This window comes from Aphanomyces astaci, assembly GCF_000520075.1.
Source record: "Aphanomyces astaci strain APO3 unplaced genomic scaffold supercont1.13, whole genome shotgun sequence".
Classification (NCBI taxonomy): Eukaryota; Oomycota; class Saprolegniomycetes; order Saprolegniales; family Verrucalvaceae; genus Aphanomyces; species Aphanomyces astaci.
Genome location: NW_009798276.1, coordinates 1,161,218 through 1,183,921, shown reverse-complemented (window position 1 = coordinate 1,183,921; position 22,704 = coordinate 1,161,218). Strand labels below are relative to the sequence as shown.

The window sequence follows — 22,704 nt, the reverse complement described above, 5'->3', positions numbered from 1 at the left end:
CGATTCTGATTCCGGCTAGGTCGGGTTTATTAAGTTGTTGGAAATAGCCCAATCACGGTCAACGGTGTACGTTGAATAGATTGGGGCAAAAACGATCCACAACGAGTTGACCCGCGCACCTCCTTGTTTGATATAGTACACAATATCTGCTGCAAATATTCCGGATGCTTCCTCGTAACCGGATAGCCGCAAAAGAGGCGAAAAAGAAGCGCCCACCGTGGGGCTCGGATGGGCAGTTCCTTATTTGCCTTGTAAACAATACTACCGTTGTCACTTGGATTAACTATGGTTTCTACCCGAGCCAAAGCTAACGCACCCTTTCTCGCCGACACCAATTCTATGGTGCAGGCCATGGATGCACTCTCACCACCTACCACTTGGACGTGTGAGACGAATTCCGACGACATGGAGGTCCAAATTCACGATTTGACCTCTCCGGTGGCCGAAATGCGCGATTTTGGCTTGAACTCGTTTTCGGCGACGCGCGACGCCGCCTCCACCGATCCTGCTTCGCCGCCTATGGTGCGTGAGTATGCCACCTCCCCGGGTCCCATGGTACCTGTCGATGTGCCACGACACCTCAAACGGCACTCAAACGGCGCAACGGGTGCAAATTGGGTTCTTTGACGACGTCGAGCCACCACCCGGCCTTGGCTAGCCTGTCTGGAACCACCACCGCGAGCGCTGCAACCGCTTCTGGCCATTTGGGCCTATCCACCAGCAACACCGTCAGCCCTGGTGATGCGCGAAGTGATATATCGTCCCAAGCCACGTTACCTGCTCGTGTTGGTGACGCTGGATCGTCTGAAAACGTCAATCCACGCTCGCTCCAATGGCTCTGCAGCTTCGGCTACGACTGCCACCTCGCCGCCGTCGACCGATCCATGGACCGCCTTCGCTGCCAAGCGTGTCGAGGCGACCAAGGCGTCACAGACGAAGGATGTGGGTACGTATCGTCCATCCATGGCCGATCTGAAGCCGCTCCTTGCCAAGCACTCTGCAGGCACTCTGTCCTTCCACGACACCTTACCCATCCAGAAGCACGACAAGCGCGAGGTCGTCGGATGGCTGCACATGGCCACGGGCAACCACACCAAGGCCATCAACGAGGATATATGCCGCCATGGCGTCGCTGCTGCACGACAACCAGTCGTTGGTCAAGGGTGACACGCTCGTCGACGTCATCAAGTGTGAGAAGGATCCCCAAAACCACATGTTGCGATGGGGCATTGCCAGCGAGACTGCTCTCAGACAACTTCAAGGTGCGATGTTGAAGCTGCGTATTACCACCACCAGCGGGAAGGTCAAGAGTACCACCTTCATGACCTTCCAGCTAACCCTCCCCCACGCTCTCGATGGATTTTTTATGGATATTCCCGCCGGGCTCCATGGCCTGGCTACGCTCGTGAACTCAGGTCGTCTGGACTCAATCTGTATCTTCATGGGACGGCACCCAGAGGACTTTGGGATCCACCTGCACCGCCTCTTTGCCGACGACAGTCCTACCTTCGAGCTGTTGATTCGGCAGCGACTACTGCATCGATGGCTGCGCACTACCTGGGGAGGATCAGCGTCCTTAGACCAGCTTTATACCAAGTCGTTCGGGCACAAAATGACCCGGGACTCCGTGGTGGAGCTCTTCCGAGCTCTGCAGCACTCGGACACCTTCGAACCCACCGTCACTGCGACCGATGACGAGTTCTCTCTCTCTCGCGTGGACCTGGAACTTGTGGTGGTCCTCGCTGAGGTGCTCGTGGCTGCACACAGCCCTCTCTACTTCTCCTCCGACGCTGCTGTCGTGCTCACGACTTGAACTGCGACCGAGGCCATCCCAACCCATCGTGGATATCGTTCCCTCTCTGATGTTACGTTCCACGGCAACGTCTCAGCAAAAGTGTTCATAAATTGGACTTTTACCTGTCAATGAATAACTCAATTTATACCAATGGGAGGACGATATAGTCTTTTGAACTAGCTAATACAATACATTGTTGGAGCGTTATTTTGACGAATCTACGCAAAGTGACAGGGCAACACATATTAATTAGCTTTGTTCAAGGTACAGCAGCCTCCAAGCCAAGAACGTCACGAGCACTGGCAACATAATCCTGTCCGTCGACACCGCCTTCGACGATATCGACGCCGGACCGTGTAATGATTTCCTTGGTCTCGGCATCGAGAAATATGAGTGTGGGGATGAACTTGATGCCAAATCTCTTGCCCAAGTCGGTTTTGGTTGAGCGGGTTTCGTATGGAAGGGCTGGAAACGTCACGTAGTCGCCCCAGTACTCGTCGAATTGTTCCTGGTTGCGGTCACACGACACAAACACGATCTCGATGTACTTATAGTATGTAATACGTACTTCGAAGTATTAATCAAAACAGTAAGGTTAGTTAGTATACTCCGGAGTAGTAACAAATTGCTGTGTTTTCTGAGTAAACAACAGTGGTGGTACTGTTTTAATGAGGGTGAATGTACTGTTAAGCAGTTTTGTCCAATCAAATCCTATTAGTACCATGGTAGGTTCGTTCCTGATAATGGTTGAAACTTTTCGATGGATCCCCAGCACGTTTACGAGGAGAGCTTGCCGTTGATCCAAGAGATTCACAAGACATCAATTGAAGGCGATGCTCTTGTCCCTGGTGGTGCTCAGCCTCTTAACTCGCCTGAGATTCTGGGTCTGCTTGCCCAGTTCGGTGCAGTAGGGTTCGTCTTCACCCTCCTGCCGGCACTCAATTACCCAATTTTCAACGTGTACTTGCAAATGGAAGGGTATCAAACAGCGTCGTATGGCGTGCTGGTGTCGATGGGTTGGTCCTTTAAAGTCGTGTTTGGCATGTTGTCCGATTGCGTTCCCATATTTGGCTACCGTCGCAAGTCGTGGATGGTTCTCGGTTGGTCGGTGTGCTTTGTCTGCTTGGCGATCATGGCATCGTTACCGATCGGAGCTCCATATTGCAATCGCAAGCTTAGCTCGTACTGCGGTACGCCACTGGCCAACGTGCCCTTGGCAGAGCTACGTTCGCACTTCAATCTCCACGCGCCAGACCAAGGCTCGCTGTTCATTATTCTGTCAATGCTTGTCTCCGTCGGATATGTCATTGCCGAATGCGCTTCTGACGCCATGATCATCAAGTACGCTCAGCGAGAACCGCTGGCCACGCGTGGTCGCGTGCAAACCGCGGCGTTCACCACTCGGTACCTCTGTGGCCTTCCTGCATTGGCAGTCACTGCATTTGGGCTCAACGGCATCCAGTACAATGGTACGTTTTCGTTTTCGCTGTCTCCAAACGTTCCCTATGCCCTTTGCTTGGTGCCGTGTCTGCTGGCATGTGTGGCCGTGGTGGTTGTTGTGCAAGAGGACCCGACAACTGCATCCCCATCGACCATTATTACCGTCGCGTCGTGGTGGCAAGGGTTCTGGGCGCTACTTCAACGACAGGCCATGTGGCAAGTGTGCATTTTCAAGTTCGTCAATGGCTTCTTCCGCACCATCACGGCCACGCCGCTCAACCCGATCAAGTCCACGTGGGCCCATGTGACGCCGCTCACAGACGCCGTGTCCACGATGGTCGGTACTGCGCTCTTTTGCTCCGCACTGGCGATCGTGGGCAGGTACGGGCTGCACTGGAACTGGCGGTGGAGTCTTGTGGTGGCCAACTTGTCCATTCTCGTGCTGGACGCCACCGTCATGTTGTGCACGACGTGGAATGTGGTTCGAAATCAGTGGTTCTTCGCTGGGGTGACCATGTTCGAGCAGATTCCGAACGGAATGATCATGATCATCGGGTCGTTCTGTGCCGTGGAAATGGCCGACGTGGGCACAGAAGGCGCCACGTATGGCCTGCTGACGTCGTTGGCGAATTTGACCTACCCGTTGTCGGCCGCCGTGTACAATTACGTGGACTCGTTCTTTAAAGTCAGCCAAAACGACATTAAGACCGATTCCAACGCCGTTCGATGGGACGTCACGACCGTGTATGCGATATCGTATGGCTGCAAACTAGTGGCCCTCGTCCCCCTGGTTCTTCTTCCGTCCCAGAAACCCCAACTGCAAGCGCTGAAGCGTCGGGGCGGCCACAGTCGCGTCGCCGGCGCCGTGGTGCTACTCGTGTGTGCATGCAGTTTGACATTTTCACTCGCGTCCAACTGTTTTGCAGTGTTTCCGTCCACAAAGTGCTTTCGCATTGCTGGGGGCAATGGCGTCGTGGGTCCGGATGGGTATTGTGTGCAGTCAGTCGAAATAAAAAGGGCAACCTGAATGAATATTTTACAATGTTCTGGCCCAACCGCCATTTTGCATTTTGGAGCCAAATTGTCAATAAATGCAATAACGCTGATACATTTTAAAATATATGTCTTGCTTGACGAGTTTGAACCCAAATCCAACAATTCCACGTGGGATTTATGACTCCGTGAGCCTCCATTTTGAAAATAGCATGTTTGGTTATCCCATTTTGCCAGAAAATGGGAAATGTTACCACACGCACCCTAGTGCAATGCTGTAACGTTGCTGCGAAATTACATCACTTGTTTGTTTTGCCTTCATGTCGAAGTTACGGATGCAATTGCACAAGCCCAGCCCGGGCGAGCTTTTGAATCTTGGGTCCGAACACTTTGTCGTTCATGTATTTTGACAGCACGCCCGGCACTTGACACGCTCGCAGGACCTTTTGCATGTCCGGGTCGCCTAGAATACCCTGCAGCTCAGGGTCTGCGAGAATGCGCTGAACAACTGCATCTTCTTCTGGCGATCTGCTCATCGAAGTCAGCGCTTGCCGCTGAATGTCGTCCCTTGTGGGTATGGCCGTTTTCTCCTCGATTTTCCCGAGCTAAACACACAAACAAGTTGAAGGTTTCCAACCCTCGCAAAAAAACACAAACCTCTTCGAAATGGTGGCCCATGAACTGGAGAAAGTCTTTAAACATCACGCCGAAGTCGGGATCGTTCTAACCGACTGGTCAACTTATTGGTTTGTCGCATTCATTCCAAGTGCGTACTTGGTACTTGAGGATGGCCGCGGTGGGATTGGTCGACATTTCTTGGATGGCGGCCGTAAAGCGAGGGTTTTTCATGGCTGGAATGAATGCACGAATGAGTTAACAGTTTCTGTAAGCCACCGAACAATTGCATGCATGCATACCTTGGCACAATTTGGGGTTCCGACCGAGCTTTTCGAAGAAAGCAGGGGTCATCCAATCTACCCATGACAACAAACACCACATTATTCCCGACTTCTAGTAATAAATATAAATATTTTTATCATATATGGTATGGATTTTTATATATCATATATGTATTCATATAAATATATATATGTATCATAGATGTATATGGCTTGGCGAGGTCGAATACCTTCGGGCTTGAGGTTTTGCATTTGATTCATCGCGTCGTGCACTTCGGGCAGATGGAGTGACGATTCCTTGGCGGGGTTGCGACGGAGGGTTGGGATGTCCGGACTACTAGATATGGCCACGGCAGTGGATACAGATTTCTTCTTTGCTGGTTTGGGATTACTAAAGAACCCCTTCTTGAGCCCACCCCCAAATGTTTGACTTCGTTTCCGTTCGTCGGCAACTCTCGCAGCCTGTTTCATCGCTTTGGCACGGGTGGCGACTTCCAGCATCTCGTCCATGACAGTCTGTTCGCCCTCGACATGCTGGTTACCCCCGTCCTCTAGCATCGAAAGAGAACACAACGGTGGCGGCTCGTCCATCGCAACACTCCCAGTTTTGGGTATATTTCCAAACTGCACTTTGCACGTTTATTTTCGAATATCGTAAACCGCCGCGACGTTTCGATGGACCAATCAGATTGCGAGGTTCGTTTAGTGATTTACATAACATTAACGTTACGATGGACATTCCACCAGCATGTAGAAAAAATCGATGCTGGTAAAATGACATTGCATCTCCAACGCGCTGTTCCAAGTAAGTTACTAACGTTACAGTAAAGTTAGACGTATTTAGCAAGTGAAAAAGTGGTGTCCAATTATTAAGACAGTTTTACGGATAACGACGGAATAAGTGGCCCTGTGGTACTTCGAAATAGCACTTCAAATTTGTATTGGGACAAACTACTTCAAAAGTAGATACTTAAATCAATACGAAATTTTAGTACCACGGGGCCAATTAGTCCGTCGTTATCTGTACTACTTTCCTTGATTTCTTACCCAACTCACTACAGTATACTTCGAAGTAGATAATATTGACGTTCTCAACCGTATAAAAAAGAAGCCAACTCGAAATATCAATTGTGAACATGACCACCACGGATATCAATCGCGTCATTTTGGATGGCGAATACATGTTAATGACTTGTCCAGTAGTCGGACATGATCAGACGGAAGAAAACGCGAGCAAGGCGAGTTAGGCACAACTACCGGTACAGTTAGGAGCTTCTCGATTCAGGTCATGCGATTTTTGAAAACTACTTGGAACTATTCTAGGTGACAACAAGTACGACGGCAGCCAATACTTCGATTTCCAAAATTTTGTCATGTTAAGTGTCCGAACAGGATCGAAAGAGCGCGGTCAAAGTAGAGCACGGTCTAGGACGAGGGGACTTGGTGAGCATGATGATTAGAGCTCGGCCATGGCCAAACGGGAGCGGAGTTCGCGCACTTGCGCCTTGAGTCGGCTGTTTTCTTCACGGGAAGTCGACAGGTCGCCGTGCAAGTCTTTCAATTCACGGTTCGCTTCGGCCTGTACATACAATTCAATCACAATTCTCCGACATATTCGTTACATCAGTATATATATATATATACCTGGATGATTTTCAATTTGGCCACCGTTTCGTGGAGCTTTTCGTTTTTGCCTTCGAGTTCCAGCACGCGTTGACGCAAGTCGTCCTTGGTCATGCTTTCCGTGATCACGCGGGCAAAAATCTTAAAGATATCGCTGTCCTCTACATTGTTGAAGTCCATCAGGACAAGCTAACTGTTATAACAACAACACAGTACCGTTGGTGTAATCGTTGTCCACAACGTTCACGAGGACGTAGCTGTCGAAAATGCGCTACACAATCATACAGTTCCAGTAGTTTATAAGACTGTATATAGGTAGGTAGGCGGTTTGCGATGATTATATATGTGACTGCCTACCTTGATCAACTGGTGCGATGGCGAGTCCGTCTCGTACGCCGACGCCCACTAAAACAACCGTTGTAAATTGGTTGATATGATGGAATAATCCCATATTTTCCAGTATTATTATTGATTCACAAACCTGACTCAACCACAACTCGAACGCTTCGTCCTTCCACGCTGCGAAACTGGCCGTGTCCACCACCGTTGGCTATACATACATACATGCGAATATAACGTCATCAACGCAATATGAACCTTCGTACTTGGATGATCTCTTTGCCAGGGAACACCCCCCACGTCACAGCAGTCACACTCGGCCCTGGTGAGTTGGTGTATTCCGTTCCTATTTCGCCATTTATCAGCAGTAGCCATACATACAATAACAAGATGCACACGAACAACCATACCGTTGGCACTGAATGCATGGTACGACAAGTTGGGGTAATCTGCGAGCGCCACCTAAATGCCACCCGCCCAGCAAAAACCAAAACGTCGTCACATATTCACACAAATATGACCGTACCACCAAGCGCTGCATCAGGTGCGGAGGCACAAAGAACTCGACGTATGCCTTCTGGAACACAAAGCCGTCCTTGCCGCCCCATCCGACGCTCGGGTCTTCGGACGGCGCGCCGTTGATGCGGGGCTGGCTGTTGATGGTCAAGAACCCCATCGAGTTGATCCAGCGAAGGTTTTCACGGATGATGGTGCTTTCGCCAGACAGCCCTTGCTCACACCACGGCAGCTAGTACCCACACATATATATACATCCATGAGTCTTGCGGTCACAAACAATAGAAGGAGTACCTGCTTGACGCTGCCTTCGATGAACTTGACAAACACGTTCCACACGTCCTGCTCTGTCTGCGGACGTCCCCACAACTACCCACATATCATTATCAGCAAACACCGAATCAGATATATATATATCCGAATCAGATATGTATCCGAATCAGAATGTGTGGGTATCGGAATCAGACGTACGGCGTCGCGCGCGACTTTGGGGCGCTTGTACGCCAAGTAGTACTCGGACAATTCGCCGTACGCGGGACTTGTGCGGTCGCCCCACCGTCCATTGGGAAAGTCGTCCCATTCCGACGTTCGCGCAATATAACTCGACGCGCGATTGGACCAAAAGATGGGGCGCACCTGTTCATTTTCAACCAATCAGACAAGCGCGATACACGGATGACGGGTCAAACCTGTTCGATGCTCTTTTCCAGTGTGCCGTCCTTGCTGCGCGTGATGGGAGCTCCCCACGGCAACCCGCGCTCGCGCTCGATCAAATGCAGCCCTTCCAGCACCGTGCGCACCGTCGTGGCCAAGTTCCTAGTTTGGTTAATGTTGACATGCAATGATTCTTTGGGACCCCGAGAATGGCGCGTACATGGTGTAGAAATGGAGCGACAAGTTGTTGGCCAGCAGCTTACGACACGTGTCCACGGCCAACTGGATGCCGTACTTCTTGACGGCCGAGTCGTCGTTCTTGATGGTTACGAGGGCGTCTTCGACTTGGGGCGGCACGCTGGTTTTGCACCAGTTGGTGAATTTCAGAAACGAATTGTACGTTTGGATGGGCAGGTACCTACACCACATACGACGTAAGGGTGGTTACTGCAAAGAGAAGACTAGTAGTAGTACTAGTAGTAGTAGTAGTACCCAGGCAAGATTGGAATTGTAATGCCAACTTGACGGCAATCGCGAATCCATTGGAGCAACTTGTCCACGTCAAAGAAGAACTGGGTGATGATAAAGTCGGCCCCAGCGTCTTGCTTTTCCTTCAATCGAAGCATGTCCACGCGACGGACTTGATCCGACGGCGGCAAGTTTGGGTTGTTCCACGCTTCCGTGTGGACTTCGGCGTACCCGGCGGCAGCAATGCAGAACCAGTCGCCGTGTTCCTCACGGATGAACCGAATGAGCTCTACGGCGTTTTGGAAACCCCCAGGGATGGCCTTCCATCGCTCAGACCCGATGGGCGGGTCGCCACGCAAGGCCAAGATATTGCGGATTCCCGCGGCGCGGACGTTCTTGAGGATTTCTCGCAGTTGTTCGCGAGGCAAATGGCACGTCAAATGCATGAGCACGTCGATTTTGAACTCGTTTTGGATGTGCGACCCGATCTTGAGCCATAGCTTCTCGTCCTTGAACGCACTGCGCCACGTGAGCGTAACGAACGTTGGCTGCAACTGGAAGCCCATTTCTTCAACGCGATTCAGCAGGTTGAACACACCATCCTCCGTCTTCGCAGGGAAGAACTCAAAGCTCACGCTGGGCGACCCTGTCTTCTCCAGCTCCGTCAACCGATCGATGATCTTACCCATGTTTCTCTGGTCCTGTCAATGTCGAATGACGTGTGATGGCCTTTCAACATGACGGTAAAGGTCCGGATAAACATCCGGTTAATGGGCACACCGCCTCCTCCAACGTGATTGGGTATCCGGTTGTCCGCATACAAAACTTCTCACGCAACCTATAACACGACACTACGAGCACAGGGAGGGTACCCAGGACGAGCAGACTCTGGCTAAGCGGAGCCCTATAGTCGTACTATGTACAAGCAGGGTTTGACGAGCAAAGGGCCACAAATGGAGGTGCGACGATCGCTCAAGCTATCCATTGCATACAGTATTTGAATTATCCGAATGGTACGGATAACAATGACCTTTGGTAACTTGGTGAACCGTCACGCGCGTTAACATTGCCGGCGACGCCGCCCGCACTTTCAACACGACGAGAAGCGATGTCGTCGAAGCGGCCTACGACCGCACCACTGCGGCCGACATTGGTTCAAGCGTTCCCTGCCACAGTGGAGTTCGTGGACATTGAAGCCATGACGTGCTACCTGGTGTCGCTGTCGATTCAAAACACAAGTCGCCACGTCGTTCGATTTCGATTGACGACGCCCACGTCCAAGTACTTCCGCTTGCTTCTGCACAACCAAGACCTGGGCCTTGTCGCGAACCCCACGCGCTCCATATCTCCTGGTCTGTCGATCAAGTTCGACGTGGCCTTTCTCATGGAAATGGACGATCACGTTCCCATCGACCTCCACGACAAGATCCACGTCCTGGCCGAAAACAGCGCCCCCATCGAGATCCCCCTGGTACATTCACATGTCATTTTCTTACATTCTCATGGGATCACGACTAGGTGGCCAAGCGCCCGGCCCCACAGTTGGAATTCGAGTCGCTGGTCGACCTTGGCATGGTGGTGCTATCGAACCGGACGGCCAAGTACGTCAACGTGCGAAACTCAGGGGCGAAAGAGTGCTCGTTCCGGGTGGAATTGGAAACGGGCCAGTCAACCCTTGTCGTGTCCCCCAAAGAGGGCGTGATCCCCCCGTACTCAGAAACGCGGTTGAAAGTCGAATTCAACGGGCGCGAAATGGGCACCTATCGAGCGATCGCCACCATCCACGCCGGCAACGACAAACAATACCTCCTTGACATCAGCGCCGTCGTGGTGGAACACAACATCGAGCTGGTGTTCCCGACCGCCGAAGGGCTGTCCCCCGATCCGGTGCGGGTCTTATCGTTTGGGTCGCTGTACATCGGAGAAATGCGCAAGCTGGAGACGGTTTTGCGCAACAACGGGCCGCATCCCGTGGGTTACCAGACCGGCATTTCGTTCTCGGGGCGGCCGTTCCGCGTCGGTGATGACCTGTACGTCGTGCCGCTTCTTGATGGAGTCTTCAGTCATCACGTTTGGCCGTGTTTTATTGGTAGGTCGAACCCCGAAGACGACGGCGAAATAGATGAGAAGAAAAAGGAACTCACGGTGCTTCCGAGTGAAGGCATGATCCCGCCGTATGCGTCGGCACTGTTGACGTTTGTGTTCAAACCCAACAATGGGTCGTTATCGACCAAATCCAAGGGACAACGTCAGGGGTACACGAGCGCCAAAGTGCCTGTGGCAAGCAATAATGGCGGCGACGGACACACCCTCTTGAAAGCGTTCGCATCCATCGAGTGCTCGGAAATCAACCAAAATCTCGCGATTGAAATATCCGGAACGGTTCGTACATCGGTCTGTCTCATATCGTGACAGGTTTCCATCAGGCCGTGGCCCCCCACGTTGTGATTACGCCGGACAGTTTTGACTTTGGGGAGTGCGCGTCTGGCAAGAGGGTCGACATGATGCTGAACGTGAAAAACGAAGCCACGTTGCCAGTGACGTTCAAACTCAACAAACTCGCGCACTTCGCCGCGCATCCTTCCAAGGGCCGATTGGACGTCCTCCAGTCGCAGAACCTCGTGGTCAGCTTCGTCCCGAGTCAATTGGGGCGGTTTCAGGTATTGAGTATGCCTGCAAATGTCATGGTCCTCATTGGACGTTCGTTGGCTAGACGACATTCCACCTGGACATTCAAGGCGGAAGCGTCGTCATTCCCATTCACGTCAAGGGAACGGCCACTAGCGTCGGCGACAAGAAGCAACTGGTTGGGGGCATCGACACACTCCCCAGCGACTTTCGCCCCAAGTTTAACTTTATGACGGTCGATGACATCAAGACCCAACAGATAAAACCCAAGCCAACGTTTCACCGCATGCCGCCGTTTGAAATCGCCGCTCGAGATGGTATACACACCCGCCCACCACGGGTGTCTAGAATACTCCGGGGGTCATTTTCTACTTTTGGTAGGGACGGCGGCCGTGGACGAGTACGAGTTTCAAGGAACCAACAACACGCATTTGACGTACTGCGTCAACGAACTGGCCGACCGTACGCATCACCGCGACGGATACAACTCGATCCTTCGGCAGTATCGGCACGATCGGCTGGTCAAGCAAGAAAAGTCCAATCAGGTGCCGTCAAATCCCGTGGATCTCGGCATGACGCCCCAGGGGGGGCTCGAAGGCCCCGACTGCAAAATGCCCGTGGCCAATGACCCGCTGTGGATGCAAAGTGCGCTGGGCAACCGACGCGGGTCGTCGTCGTCGCCGTTCGACGACAACAAAATCATCAAGAAAAAGTTCAAACCGCTTCCCGTGACCCAAGCCGAAGTCAAGGACTGCGCCACGACCCTCACGTCCGAGCAGCTCAAGCAAATCGTCGCCGGTTCGTGCAAAGACAAGGAGTCGAATGCATGTGATGACGTTATCTCGATATATGTAGGCCCCAAGACAATCAATTTTGGAAAAGTGTGTGTGCATTCCGTGTCGAAAAAGTCGTTTAGCGTGACCAATGACTTGCCCCACAACATTTCCGTGCACGTGCACCTGGCGAACGACCACGACGAGCTCCAAGAAACGACGCCGCTGTCGCAGATCGTGCCCACGGGTGCGACCGCCGGCTTTGACTTTACCTTTTTTTCCCGCATCGAACAAGTGTTCCAAAAGTACGTCAACTACACCATCAACGGCCAGCACTCGTTCAAACTGCTCGTGACGGCCGAAGTCGTGCCAATCCGAGTCGAACTGTCGACGCCAGTGCTCGAGTTTGCCTTTGACGCCAACGACTTGAGCCCCAACGTTGCTCAGCAACTGGTCGTGAAAAACCCCGGCAACTCCGAAGCCAAGTTCAGCTGGGCGCCGGAACCGCAGCATCCCCCTGTAGACTGTGCGTTCGAAGCGAGCCCCAAGCAGGGGACCATCGCCCCCGGTGGCAGCTGTCCGGTGCTCGTAGCCTTTCACCCTCGTTTCAACGTATCCAACCAGGCCACGCTCGTCGTGTCCGTCGACGGCGGTACAAACAAACGAGTCGTCGCGGTTTTTGGCCTTAAAAAGCAAATCCTTTCGTAGGCAAACCGGCGCAATTGCACTGCGTGGGGCACGTGGTAGAACCCAAATGCGTCGTGCGTGAGAAACGAGTCGAGTTTGGCACGATCGCCGCGGGCATCCCCAAGGAGAAAAGGGTGTTGATTTCCAACCAGAACATTGCGTCTGCGACTGTCTACTACGCGGAAATCGATCCCCCCACGCCAGGGTTGTCTGTGCGGCCGGTCGTTGGGGAGCTCATGCCGGGGGAAACGGCCGAGCTGTGCATCACGCTCGACATTCTCCGCGCGCTTGTCTTGGAAGGGTATGTGTGCTACCACGAAACGCCCACTCCACTAATGTTTTCCATCTCGTTTAGGGTCGTGCTGGAGATTAAGATTCGAGGCGGGCGCACCATCCGAGTGCCCCTTAGCGCAGACATTGTCGTACCCAATGTATCGTTCAACACGTCGAATGACGAGTTCAACTTTGGCGGGGTCACGTTGGGCGTGCTGGTCACGCGGGAGCTGTCCGTGACCAACCCGTCGGTAGTTTCGGCGCAGCTGGTGCTAGACTTCTCCCCTTTCGCCCCAGAGTTTCAGCTCGCCATGCCGGTGCACCTCAACCCGGAAGTGAAGGACGACGTGCATGCGATTTTCATTCCGGCGGACGTCGACCCCCCGTCCAAGTGGCAGCTCATCGTGCCACCATCCGCCACGCTCAAGTTTCACCTGCTGTTTCGACCAGACCGGATCATAAGCCACTCGTTTCCGTTCCCGATCCAGTTGGAAGGGGTGCCGGCACGCATGGACGCCCTCCACCGGACGGTGCAGGCCACGGGCCTCAAACCCCGAATGTTGTTTTCCAGCTCCACTTTGGACTTCGATAAACGAGTCATCACGCGCGACAGTGTGCGCAAGATTCCATACTCGATGGGTTTGACCTTGACCAATGACGACCCGCAAACCGTCAAATGGAGCATCGACTTGACCAAATTGAAGCCCAAGAAAAGCGTGTTTCACATCGCGCCGTCGGTACGATATCATATCCACCACAAACATATGTCTAATACGCCTACATGTCACTCACGACTGACGTCGTAGGCGGGCGAGTTGGCCTCTGGGGACAAGTGCACGATCCGAGCCAGCTTCCTCCCCACCGATGCCATCGAATACGCTGCAGAAGTGCCGGTGCTGCTCGACGACGTGCCTTATGTGACACTCGCGCTGGTCGGCAAAGGAATCCACCCACACCTGAGCTTTAGCGTGCCCCGCGTGGACCTGCCCACCGTGCCGTTAGGCATCACGTCCACGGCCACGTTCTTCATTTATAGCACGGGGTACTACTTTACAATTGGTTCAAAATCACTCTTAACGGTCAGTGTAGGTACGACAATTTGGAGCTGAGCTACCGACTACCGATCGATTTGTCGCGCGTACCGATCACAGTGACATTTCCGGACGGCAAGGCCATTGGCATTGCCAACCCGAAAGTGCAAATTGACATCAGTTTCATGTCGACCAAGAGCATTGCGTTCAACGCCAAGCTCGAGTTTTTCGATGCCGAGGGCAGCCAGTTCGACGTGCCGCTGTCGGGGGCGACGGACAACTGTGTCTTGACCAACTTTGGCTTCGTCGAAGCCCACCGCAACGAGTTTGGGTTCTTCACCGACCCGGACCAGCGGTACCCCGTGTACTTTTTGGAGAAATCGTACATCAAGGCGCTGTCCAAGAAGCCGCTGCCGCCGCCGCCGATCCAGACCAAAATCGACGACGACAAGCAACTCAAGAAGGCCAAGAAGAAGACGGCGGCGGCGGTGGTCACCCCCAAGGATAAATCGACCCCCCCTAGTGCGGAATTGGCCGCAGAAGTCGTCGAAATCTCGGGCAAGTTGCTGCACATGCCCCACGTCCACGAGCCAAAACTCGACGAGCTCGTGTTGCTCATGAAGTGGCTCAACATGAACATCCTCAAGACGCCCATGACTGCCTTTCCTAACGATTTGGTACGAAACTCCATGCCTCCCAGTCATCCGTCATAGGTTGTAGGTCCAAACGGGAGGCCGACCAGTGTACGAGATGCTCGAAATCGTGTGTGGTAAGTCGGTACCTGGTCGGGTTAAGCAGTTGTCGGCCAACAAACGGGAGCAGGGCACGCAAATGGTGGGGCAGTACGTGGAGCTGCTTCGTTTCTTAAAGTCCTACGGCGCACTCTTGAACGATGTACGGCCAGAGCAGCTGCTCGACAACGAGCAGTACGTGCGGTGGAGCGAAGACGACGACAAGAACCAAGTCCACCGCCGGCTGTTCTTTGAAAAAGAGTGGCATCGCGTGTCCTGTTTGGCCTGGACCAAAGTGATTCTGCAAATCGTCAAGTGCTTTGTGCTGTTTCGCATTTCCACTAAGTCGTACGTGGCACTCCCGGGCATTATTATGGCTGCTGCTGCTGCCACCAAGACAAACATGGACGACACCAGTATGGTAAGTTCCGACCTCTATTTTGTGCTGGGATGTAGGTTGATTGACACTATTTGAATGGATTCTTCGTTAGACGCGTGACTGTACAAAGAGCAACGTGTACTCGGAGTCGGAGATGGTGCTGATTCAGTGGCTGCTCCATCATTCGAAACGCATGGCGACGGTAGCGGAACCGCGCTTGATCGTTGACTTGGAGCACGATTTGAAGGACGGCGTCGTGCTTTGCTACGTGTTGATGTCTCACGTTCCGACGTTGGCCATCGAAGGGGGTCCGTTGTATGGGTTTAACCGCAAACCGACGTCGAGCGAGCACTTTTTAGAGAACGCCACGTGCCTTCGCAACGCGTTGTCGTGTCTTGGCATGGACTACGGCATCCCCGCCGACCAATTGTGCAACTTGAGCTTGCCGTCGACGGTGCTGCTGTTGCTGCACTTGTATCAGAACGTCCCGCAGTTTATTCCGAAAACCACGATCGAATTCAAGGGCGTGCTAGGCCAAACGGTCCAGAAGTCGATCGAGTTGAAAAACCCAAGCAAGAAGACGATCGTGTACGACGTGTTCTTGGAGGGCCAGGTGAAGGAGTTTAGCATTTACAGCCACACGCTGACCTTGGAACCGGAGAAAAGCCAGAGCTTTCTCGTGGACTTCAAGCCCAAGTTTACGCGGACGGTGCAGGCGCGCCTGACGTTTCGCAGCTTGCGCGACGGACCCAACTGTGCCGCCACGATGGTGTTCCTCCTCGAATCGAATATTTACTCGAGGAAGCCCATCCGCGTATTCCAGGTCGACGCGGCCATGTACGAGCGAAAGGTGGAGGACATTGTGATTGACAACCAATTCCCGGTCAACGCCGTGTACAAGCTGACCGTGCTGCAGCAGCCAGCGTCATCTCCTGCTTCTTTGTCCCATGAAAGTTCCCAAGTTCTGCAGCATAAAAAACACCCCAAAGACACTGACGAGAACGCGTGCATGGACGGTCAGCTGCCGTTCTTCTTGCCGGACGTGGTCGGGGACGTCGTGCCGATTCGGAAAGACGACAGCACGACTGTCAAAATCGAGTTTCTACCGCTCGCTCCCGGCGTGTACAAGTGCCAGCTCTTGTTTCTAGACGAAAGCGTAGGCGAGTTCATGTATGAAGTGCACTGCACGGCGCACTTGCCACCGACGCTCGAGACGCTCGAGCTGACGAGCGACAACAAGCCCCACATGCTCAAGGAATTGATCGTGCCGGCGCGGAATCCAATCCTCAACAAGGCACTAGCGGTCATTGTCGACAGGTTTCAGGTACTAGTCCGACGAGTACTACTACTACGACAACACATGTGTCCATGTGTCGTAGGGCCTGGTCAAAGCCAAAGTCCGCGACGGGTTGCGCAAATGCGAAGATTGCCACCACACAACGTTTCACGCTGAAGTGAACTCGCCATACTTTGTGTTGCAAAACTCGGAAGTGACGCTCAAAACCGGCTCGTCGTCCACCCCAGCCAATCACGACGGGGACAAGAAGACCAACCAAGCCAAGCTTGTCACCCCTCGAGGCAGCCTGTCGTCCCCGACCAGTTTGATGCTGGACTTCCAACCCCGGGGCGCGGGACTGTACAACTGCAAAGTGCTGCTGCGGTCCACGGCGTCCTGCGGCTGCGATATCCGCGTGTACGAGATCCACGCCAAAGTTACGGACGTTGGCATCAAGACCATGCTCGAGTTTTCCGCGCCCGCTCGACAAACCATCGTTCAAGACATTCCAATCGTCAATCCTACCGACGACACGTGGAGTTTGCGTGCGACGTTGACCGGGTATCTCTGCTTTGTTTTTGATTGAATATATTTTTCACGCATCGATATGTATGTTTCGTAGTACGTCGGGGGTGTTTACTGGTGCAGCCACGTTAGTTGTCCCCCCGAAAAAAGCCAACAACTACTCGCTGACGTTCAAACCGCAATGGCTCGTGGCAGAAACGGGGTCGCTGTTGCTGCAGAACCCAAAGACGGGCCAGGACTTTGAGTTTGGCCTCAGCGGCATCGGCGAAGAGCCTCTGGCTATGCAGCACGTCGTGTTGCACTGCCAAGCGCGGCAGAGTCTAGTCCACGAGTTTCAAGTGCACACGTTTAAGTACGACCCCCCGGGCCCGTCGACGTTCACCGTCGAGTCGGACTTGCCGTACGTCGGGGGACCGTCGCAATTGGTGCTACCGGCGCCGAATGTCACGGCGCTGTACAAACTCACGTTCAACCCGCTCATCGGGGGCACATACTTTGGCAGCATCACGTTCACCAACACCCGGACGAATGAGTACTGTTGGTACACGATCGAGGCGACGGTGGCCCCGCCTGAACCGGAGGCGACTCTGGAGATGACGACCACCGTCCGGTCCATGGTGGGCATGGAAATCAGTCTCGAGAACCCCCTGGATCGCCCCGTCGTGTTTGACATTGTACTCAAGGGAAACGGACTGTTTGGGCCGACCCAGTTTGCACTGGAAGCGCAGCAAACGGGCATCTACCAGCTGCTGTATTCGCCGCTACTTCCCAGCACCAACGCGACGGGGTCCATCGGGTTTACCAACGAAGACGTGGGCGAGTTCTCGTACATGCTGACCCTGCATGCTACGCCGGCGCCGCCGATCCAGCTCCAAGACATGCTGTGCGCGGTGGGGGACGTCGTGTCGCAGCCCATCACAATCACCAACCCCATGGATACCCCCATCCCGTTAGACGTGATGCTGAGCAACACGAGGAACTTTCGCATTCGCGACGAAGACATCGTGGTCAAGCCCCTGAGCACATACACAGCCATCTTGGACTACATCCCGAGCAGTTTGTCCGATTTTGAGTGTGCCGAGATTCAGTTTCTCAATCCAGACGTCGGAACGTGGGAGTACAAAGTGCAGGGCAAGGGCAAACCGCCGAGCTTGATGAAAACCACGTTGGTACGTACGCATAACAAATTCACCAAACAATCAAGTCTATGGAATGTTGCAAAATATCGGTTGACGAAATATGTGTGCGGTGTAGGTGCATGCGACGGTGGGCGAAGCAGCGAGCTCTCTCTTTTCGTTTCGAAACCCATTTCCCGACGCGTTAACCGTGGAAGTGACGATGGTGCAATTGAGCCAACACGAAGACGGCAAAGTGATCATGTACTACCTGCAAACGCACGGCATATACACGTAATTGTTGATGTTTCTATAGGGAACGACCACCCGGAACCAGCGGAAGTCAGTCGGGGCACAGCCCCACGGGGGTGAGTCGGCAGCGCCTCCGTCCGCACTCGGCGCTGCCGCCCGTGTTTGACATTTTACTGAAAAAACCCAAAGTGACGTTGGAAGGGTTTGGTACTCTTCAAGGTACTCGCACTCAATACCTGCAAACCAACTTTTGAAATGTCTTTAAATCAAACGGTAGTTCCGATTTCGTTTTTGCCAAACTTCGTGTCGGAAGCAGGCGCCCACATCATCATCAAAGGCGACAAAGAGCTCGAATGGGTGTATCCTATTCGGGTAACGTTACAACTGAGTTTTCCCACTACAGGTTGACCTAGGACTTGATTTCTGAATTCAATGTCGACAGGGAATCGCCCAAGCCCCAGCAAACCCACGGGCATACTCGTTCGTGTGTCGGGCGCGGGAGTCGTGCGAGAAGAAGCTTAGCTTGGACCTACTCGCGCTGGAAAAGGTGACGCTGGACGAGCGCTTTACCGTCGAGTGGGACATCCCCGAGCCCCACAGCCGTGTGATCGAACGCACTCTGACGGTCACGCCGCTCGTGGACAGCATCGCGTCCGTCACGACGCCACTGGAGTACCTCGTACGCGGTCCTATGTATCGATTAACACAATCGATTCACATGATGACCAGGTTCGATTCGACCCTCTCAAGCCCATTCGACTCACGGTCGCGTTGGTGGTGAAGAAGCGATCGGGTGGACTCTGGCGCTTTGACATCCACTTGGACGCGTCCGATCCAGTCGTGGACGACGTGCTCACGATCGAATCAGCCCTGAATCAGACGTCCAGTGTGTCCTTCAAGCTTACGAATCAGTTTCGCGAATCGGCGCCGTTCCAAGCAGAGTTTACGCCGGGGTCATCCCAGGCCTTTACCGTACACCAACTCGTGTACTAATTTTTTGATGACGACATTTTCGTTGTTGCGGTGTAGGTATATCCTGTCGAAGGACTGTTAGCCGCGTACGGGACCGAAGGCACGTCGTTTACGATTGCGTTTACCCCCACCGGATACGGCAAAATGTGCTCGGGGCAGCTGGTCGTGCTCACAGACGAAATGCAGTGGACGTTTAATGTCAAGGGCACCCACCCAGAGTACAAAGTGCCGCAAGGAGAAGCCAAAGTGTACACGAAAGGCAGCAAAAAGTTGAGTCCCCCCAGCAGTACGAAGAAGAAGAAAATATTTGGACGCAAGTAGTTTAGAGAATCGATTCGAACGTTACAATGAAAATTCGCATTCGAGATTGTACCAGTAAACATCACAAAAGCGTTCCTAACGTTACTTCTATCGTTAACACAAAAGTTACGTGTCCGAGGACCTTATTTTGCCTCACACTAAATAACGAAATACACACAATTCACCGAATTCCACACAAAAAATGCCTAATCCACAGTAAGGACGGAAATAGAAAAAAATTCCGAAACGACACCGGTGTTTTGCAAGTTTATTACTAGTATAACTTAGCTGACGAACAAGTGATTACTACTACTACCGGTACGGTATTAATAGTAATGCCAATTGTTGCAATACGGTAAGGTAGCGCATCGACTTCTCGGACTGACAATGAATCAATTTCTCGGACTGCAATCAAATAAACATAAGTAGTGCATATTTTTATTCTACAATACAGAAATCAAGATAAAATCACTGTCCAAGAAATAGAAAATCACAAACTTTCATTCCGACGTTTACGACTGCTCCTTATAATCCTATACGAACGACATACTAGTATTCAGTTGTTTGTTTTATGATCAAACAGGAACTAACTTAGTTATAAAATAGTGCTCGAATTATAATTTCCTCATATGCCTTCAGATTTACGAAATTCCAAGGATTTCCAGAGATATGTTGCGTCAAAAAGTAGGCATGACACAACGCAAAAAGTGTCCGAGAATTCGATGCGTTACTTTTCAACTTTTTTGGTCTTTCGGAGATGGGTCCATAATTCCTGATTGAGGCATCATTTTGGAATCCTGAAAAAGCCCTAATTTGTACTACTTGTAGTACAAATTATAGTAGACAATTTTCCAGGCTACAGTAATCCACCAATCATCTGTGCTTTTCCAATTTGGGGCTAAGTGATTGGATACGTCATTAATTGCCCTAGTACTGAAGGAGTTAATACTACTGTTCTGTAGTACAGCTGAAGAAGTGAAGTTTGGACATCTTCGAACTCGCTTTGATGGCTTGATGGCCCTGGTCGTCAAAGTACGGTTTACAGTTAAAGCAGGGATGTTATCCGAACTATTTTCGAGGATTTTGAAAATATGTCAAAACTATTTCTTAATTTCTATCGAAAACGTGCAAAAGCAGGAACGGATCATCCCTGGTGTCCCTGCTTTTGAGGTTGTGTTATCCGGAAAAATTCACGTTTTAGCCAATCAGGAGTCGTATTTGCGTCCATACTTCAAAACGAGTGGACGGGAATGTTCGCAGACCAGCCCCTAACAACCTGATTTGCATTGTTACTCGTGTGTATTGGCCGAGCGGTCTAAGGCGGAAAGGGCGTGGGTTCGAATCCCACATTAGTCACTTCTTTTTACCCATGATGTGTTCTTGGACTGCAAACATTCGGCAACAATAAGGGGCAGTCGCTCGTGTGAATCAACATGCTTCATGTCATGGTTTTGTTCGACGGACGAATCATGATGGAGACAATTCTTCTTGGCCCACCACCTTGTGCAAGTCTGGAGTTATGACGAATAACACTTGTTTTGACGTCAGGCCCGAGCACAATACATACCTTAATACTGTAATAGTAGTGCTACAGTAGTACACACTGTTAGTGGAGTACTTTTAAATGAATTCACAGTCAACGACAAGCATTTGCTATAACGTCATCGTAAAGTACTACTGTACGCATGTAGCAAATTTACTCTGTGAGTACTACTGTACTACTACATGCTGCAGTATTGTCGTAGCATTGTCAGCTCGTAAGAGGTTGGAGCGATCGACACGTATACAAAGGCTCGTATATAATATGAATATAATTTGTAATGACGACGAGATGCAATTAAAATAATTAAACAATTTGTGGTAATTTTAAAACCAATTATGGCTATTGGAACTATATTCACAACCAGAATATGGTACGCAGTGTCGTCGTGCATTGAATCACCTCGTTTCGTGCGGACTATCGACAAACGATGGACGACGGCGGCAGGATTGTACATTGCCCAATCCGATTGCCGTCATGAAGAGCGTAGCCTTCTTCGCAGCCGCCTTTATCACGGCGGCGTCGGCAACTTCATTAGAAAAGTGTGGTGCCGCTGTGACTGGTGTTCTCACGGCGGCAGCCACTAACACTGGTTCAGTTGAATGCCACAAGGAGACGGGCATTTCGACCTCGGCAACGACCGCGTCGGACGAAGATGTGACCAAAGCTGCTGCCTCGAAGGCATGCAACACGTGGTGGGACGGAATCGTGACTGACATCAACGCGATTGACCCAGCGTGCAAGTTTCCCCAGTTCGACGGCAGTGGCCGAACCGTCCACACGGACAAATTCCGCATGAAGTACAAGGAATTCTTGCATGTTAGCCAACAGGTGATGAAAAAACAGGCAGGCAATGACACCGGGAGTAGCGCTGCTACCCCCGTGACGCTGGAGCAGTGCGGCGTGTCCGTGAGCACCATCCTCACCCTGGCGGTGTCCAACAGCGGCGCCAAGGCTTGCTCGACCGAAACGGGCATCCCGCTGGATGCGACGTCCATCTCAGACGAAGCTTTAGCCAAGGCATTGAAAGCCAAGTCGTGCAAGAAGTGGTGGGGGAAGATTGTGACCGACATCAAGGCCGTCAAGCCTGCGTGCGACTTTAACAGCCTCGACGGCAGCGGCACCCCCGTGCACACGGCTACGTTCGACCTCAAGTACGACGAGTTCTTGGAACTCGGCAAGAAGTTGGCGGCTGCCAAGTCGACCGCGAAGACTTCGGCCAAGAAAGATGCAAGCAAGACTGTCACGACCAAGGCGGCCACGACAGCTGCCGCGCCGACTACGACCGCCGCGCCAGTCAAGTCGAGCGCCGTCATGGCGTCGCTGAGTGTCACTGCGATAGCTATGGTGGCAGTGTTTGTATAAACCATGTCTGTTGAATCGTTTTGCAACTCACGTTTGCATCATCGTTTGGTGGTGCTAGGAATATTATATACATAACATACTCTTCACAACACATGCAAACGTGCGTTCATGCAAGTCTACGATCATATGT

The 22,704-nt window shown here is 52.2% G+C and overlaps 7 protein-coding genes across 9 annotated transcripts; 4 read left to right on the top strand and 3 right to left on the bottom strand.

Annotated features, from left to right (window-relative positions):
• Positions 1 to 351: 351 nt before the first annotated feature.
• H257_06801 (hypothetical protein) lies at positions 352 to 1,167 on the top strand (the record flags this gene model as incomplete). Its single annotated transcript, XM_009832168.1, has 2 exons — positions 352 to 607; positions 659 to 1,167. The coding sequence occupies 2 exons, from the start codon at positions 352 to 354 to the stop codon at positions 1,165 to 1,167; spliced, it is 765 nt and encodes a 254-aa protein (XP_009830470.1).
• An 887-nt stretch (positions 1,168 to 2,054) lies between these two features.
• On the bottom strand, positions 2,055 to 2,519 carry H257_06800 (hypothetical protein; the record flags this gene model as incomplete). The annotated part of the gene is made up of 2 exons (XM_009832167.1): positions 2,055 to 2,342; positions 2,517 to 2,519. 2 exons carry the CDS (start codon positions 2,517 to 2,519, stop codon positions 2,055 to 2,057), a joined length of 291 nt encoding a protein of 96 aa, XP_009830469.1.
• A 25-nt stretch (positions 2,520 to 2,544) lies between these two features.
• On the top strand, positions 2,545 to 4,342 carry H257_06799 (hypothetical protein; the record flags this gene model as incomplete). Its single annotated transcript, XM_009832166.1, has 1 exon — positions 2,545 to 4,342. A coding segment is annotated over one exon (1,718 nt), but the record flags the coding sequence as incomplete, so codon positions are not given.
• Positions 2,545 to 5,764, bottom strand: H257_06798 (hypothetical protein). Its single transcript, XM_009832165.1, has 5 exons — positions 5,358 to 5,764; positions 5,146 to 5,202; positions 5,003 to 5,079; positions 4,886 to 4,951; positions 2,545 to 4,833 (listed from the first exon to the last, which is right to left on the bottom strand). Exons 1-5 carry the CDS (start codon positions 5,716 to 5,718, stop codon positions 4,558 to 4,560), a joined length of 837 nt encoding a protein of 278 aa, XP_009830467.1. The 5' UTR covers positions 5,719 to 5,764; the 3' UTR covers positions 2,545 to 4,557.
• Positions 5,765 to 6,455: 691 nt separating this feature from the next.
• Positions 6,456 to 9,447, bottom strand: H257_06797 (methylenetetrahydrofolate reductase). 3 transcript variants are annotated; one of them, XM_009832162.1, is made up of 13 exons: positions 8,752 to 9,447; positions 8,480 to 8,677; positions 8,295 to 8,421; positions 8,077 to 8,241; positions 7,900 to 7,974; positions 7,616 to 7,837; positions 7,500 to 7,551; positions 7,356 to 7,435; positions 7,232 to 7,300; positions 7,108 to 7,155; positions 6,967 to 7,021; positions 6,772 to 6,911; positions 6,456 to 6,706 (listed from the first exon to the last, which is right to left on the bottom strand). In XM_009832162.1, exons 1-13 carry the CDS (start codon positions 9,414 to 9,416, stop codon positions 6,584 to 6,586), a joined length of 2,019 nt encoding a protein of 672 aa, XP_009830464.1. In that variant the 5' UTR covers positions 9,417 to 9,447; the 3' UTR covers positions 6,456 to 6,583. The 3 variants fall into 3 exon arrangements, with proteins under 3 accessions (XP_009830464.1, XP_009830465.1, XP_009830466.1); XM_009832163.1 differs by having other exon boundaries at positions 7,356 to 7,551; XM_009832164.1 differs by lacking the exons at positions 6,456 to 6,706; positions 6,772 to 6,911 and having other exon boundaries at positions 6,913 to 7,021.
• Positions 9,448 to 9,775: 328 nt separating this feature from the next.
• Positions 9,776 to 19,760, top strand: H257_06796 (hypothetical protein). Its single transcript, XM_009832161.1, has 21 exons — positions 9,776 to 10,198; positions 10,246 to 10,757; positions 10,821 to 11,109; positions 11,154 to 11,387; positions 11,441 to 11,672; positions 11,737 to 12,153; positions 12,211 to 12,780; positions 12,837 to 13,116; positions 13,171 to 13,825; positions 13,895 to 14,130; positions 14,178 to 14,796; positions 14,840 to 15,271; positions 15,342 to 16,553; positions 16,609 to 17,066; positions 17,128 to 18,199; positions 18,285 to 18,409; positions 18,462 to 18,616; positions 18,675 to 18,769; positions 18,840 to 19,076; positions 19,127 to 19,369; positions 19,427 to 19,760. Exons 1-21 carry the CDS (start codon positions 9,836 to 9,838, stop codon positions 19,688 to 19,690), a joined length of 8,700 nt encoding a protein of 2,899 aa, XP_009830463.1. The 5' UTR covers positions 9,776 to 9,835; the 3' UTR covers positions 19,691 to 19,760.
• A 1,871-nt stretch (positions 19,761 to 21,631) lies between these two features.
• On the top strand, positions 21,632 to 22,673 carry H257_06795 (hypothetical protein). The gene has a single exon (XM_009832160.1). The coding sequence runs from the start codon at positions 21,687 to 21,689 to the stop codon at positions 22,572 to 22,574; it is 888 nt and encodes a 295-aa protein (XP_009830462.1). The 5' UTR covers positions 21,632 to 21,686; the 3' UTR covers positions 22,575 to 22,673.
• Positions 22,674 to 22,704: the final 31 nt, after the last annotated feature.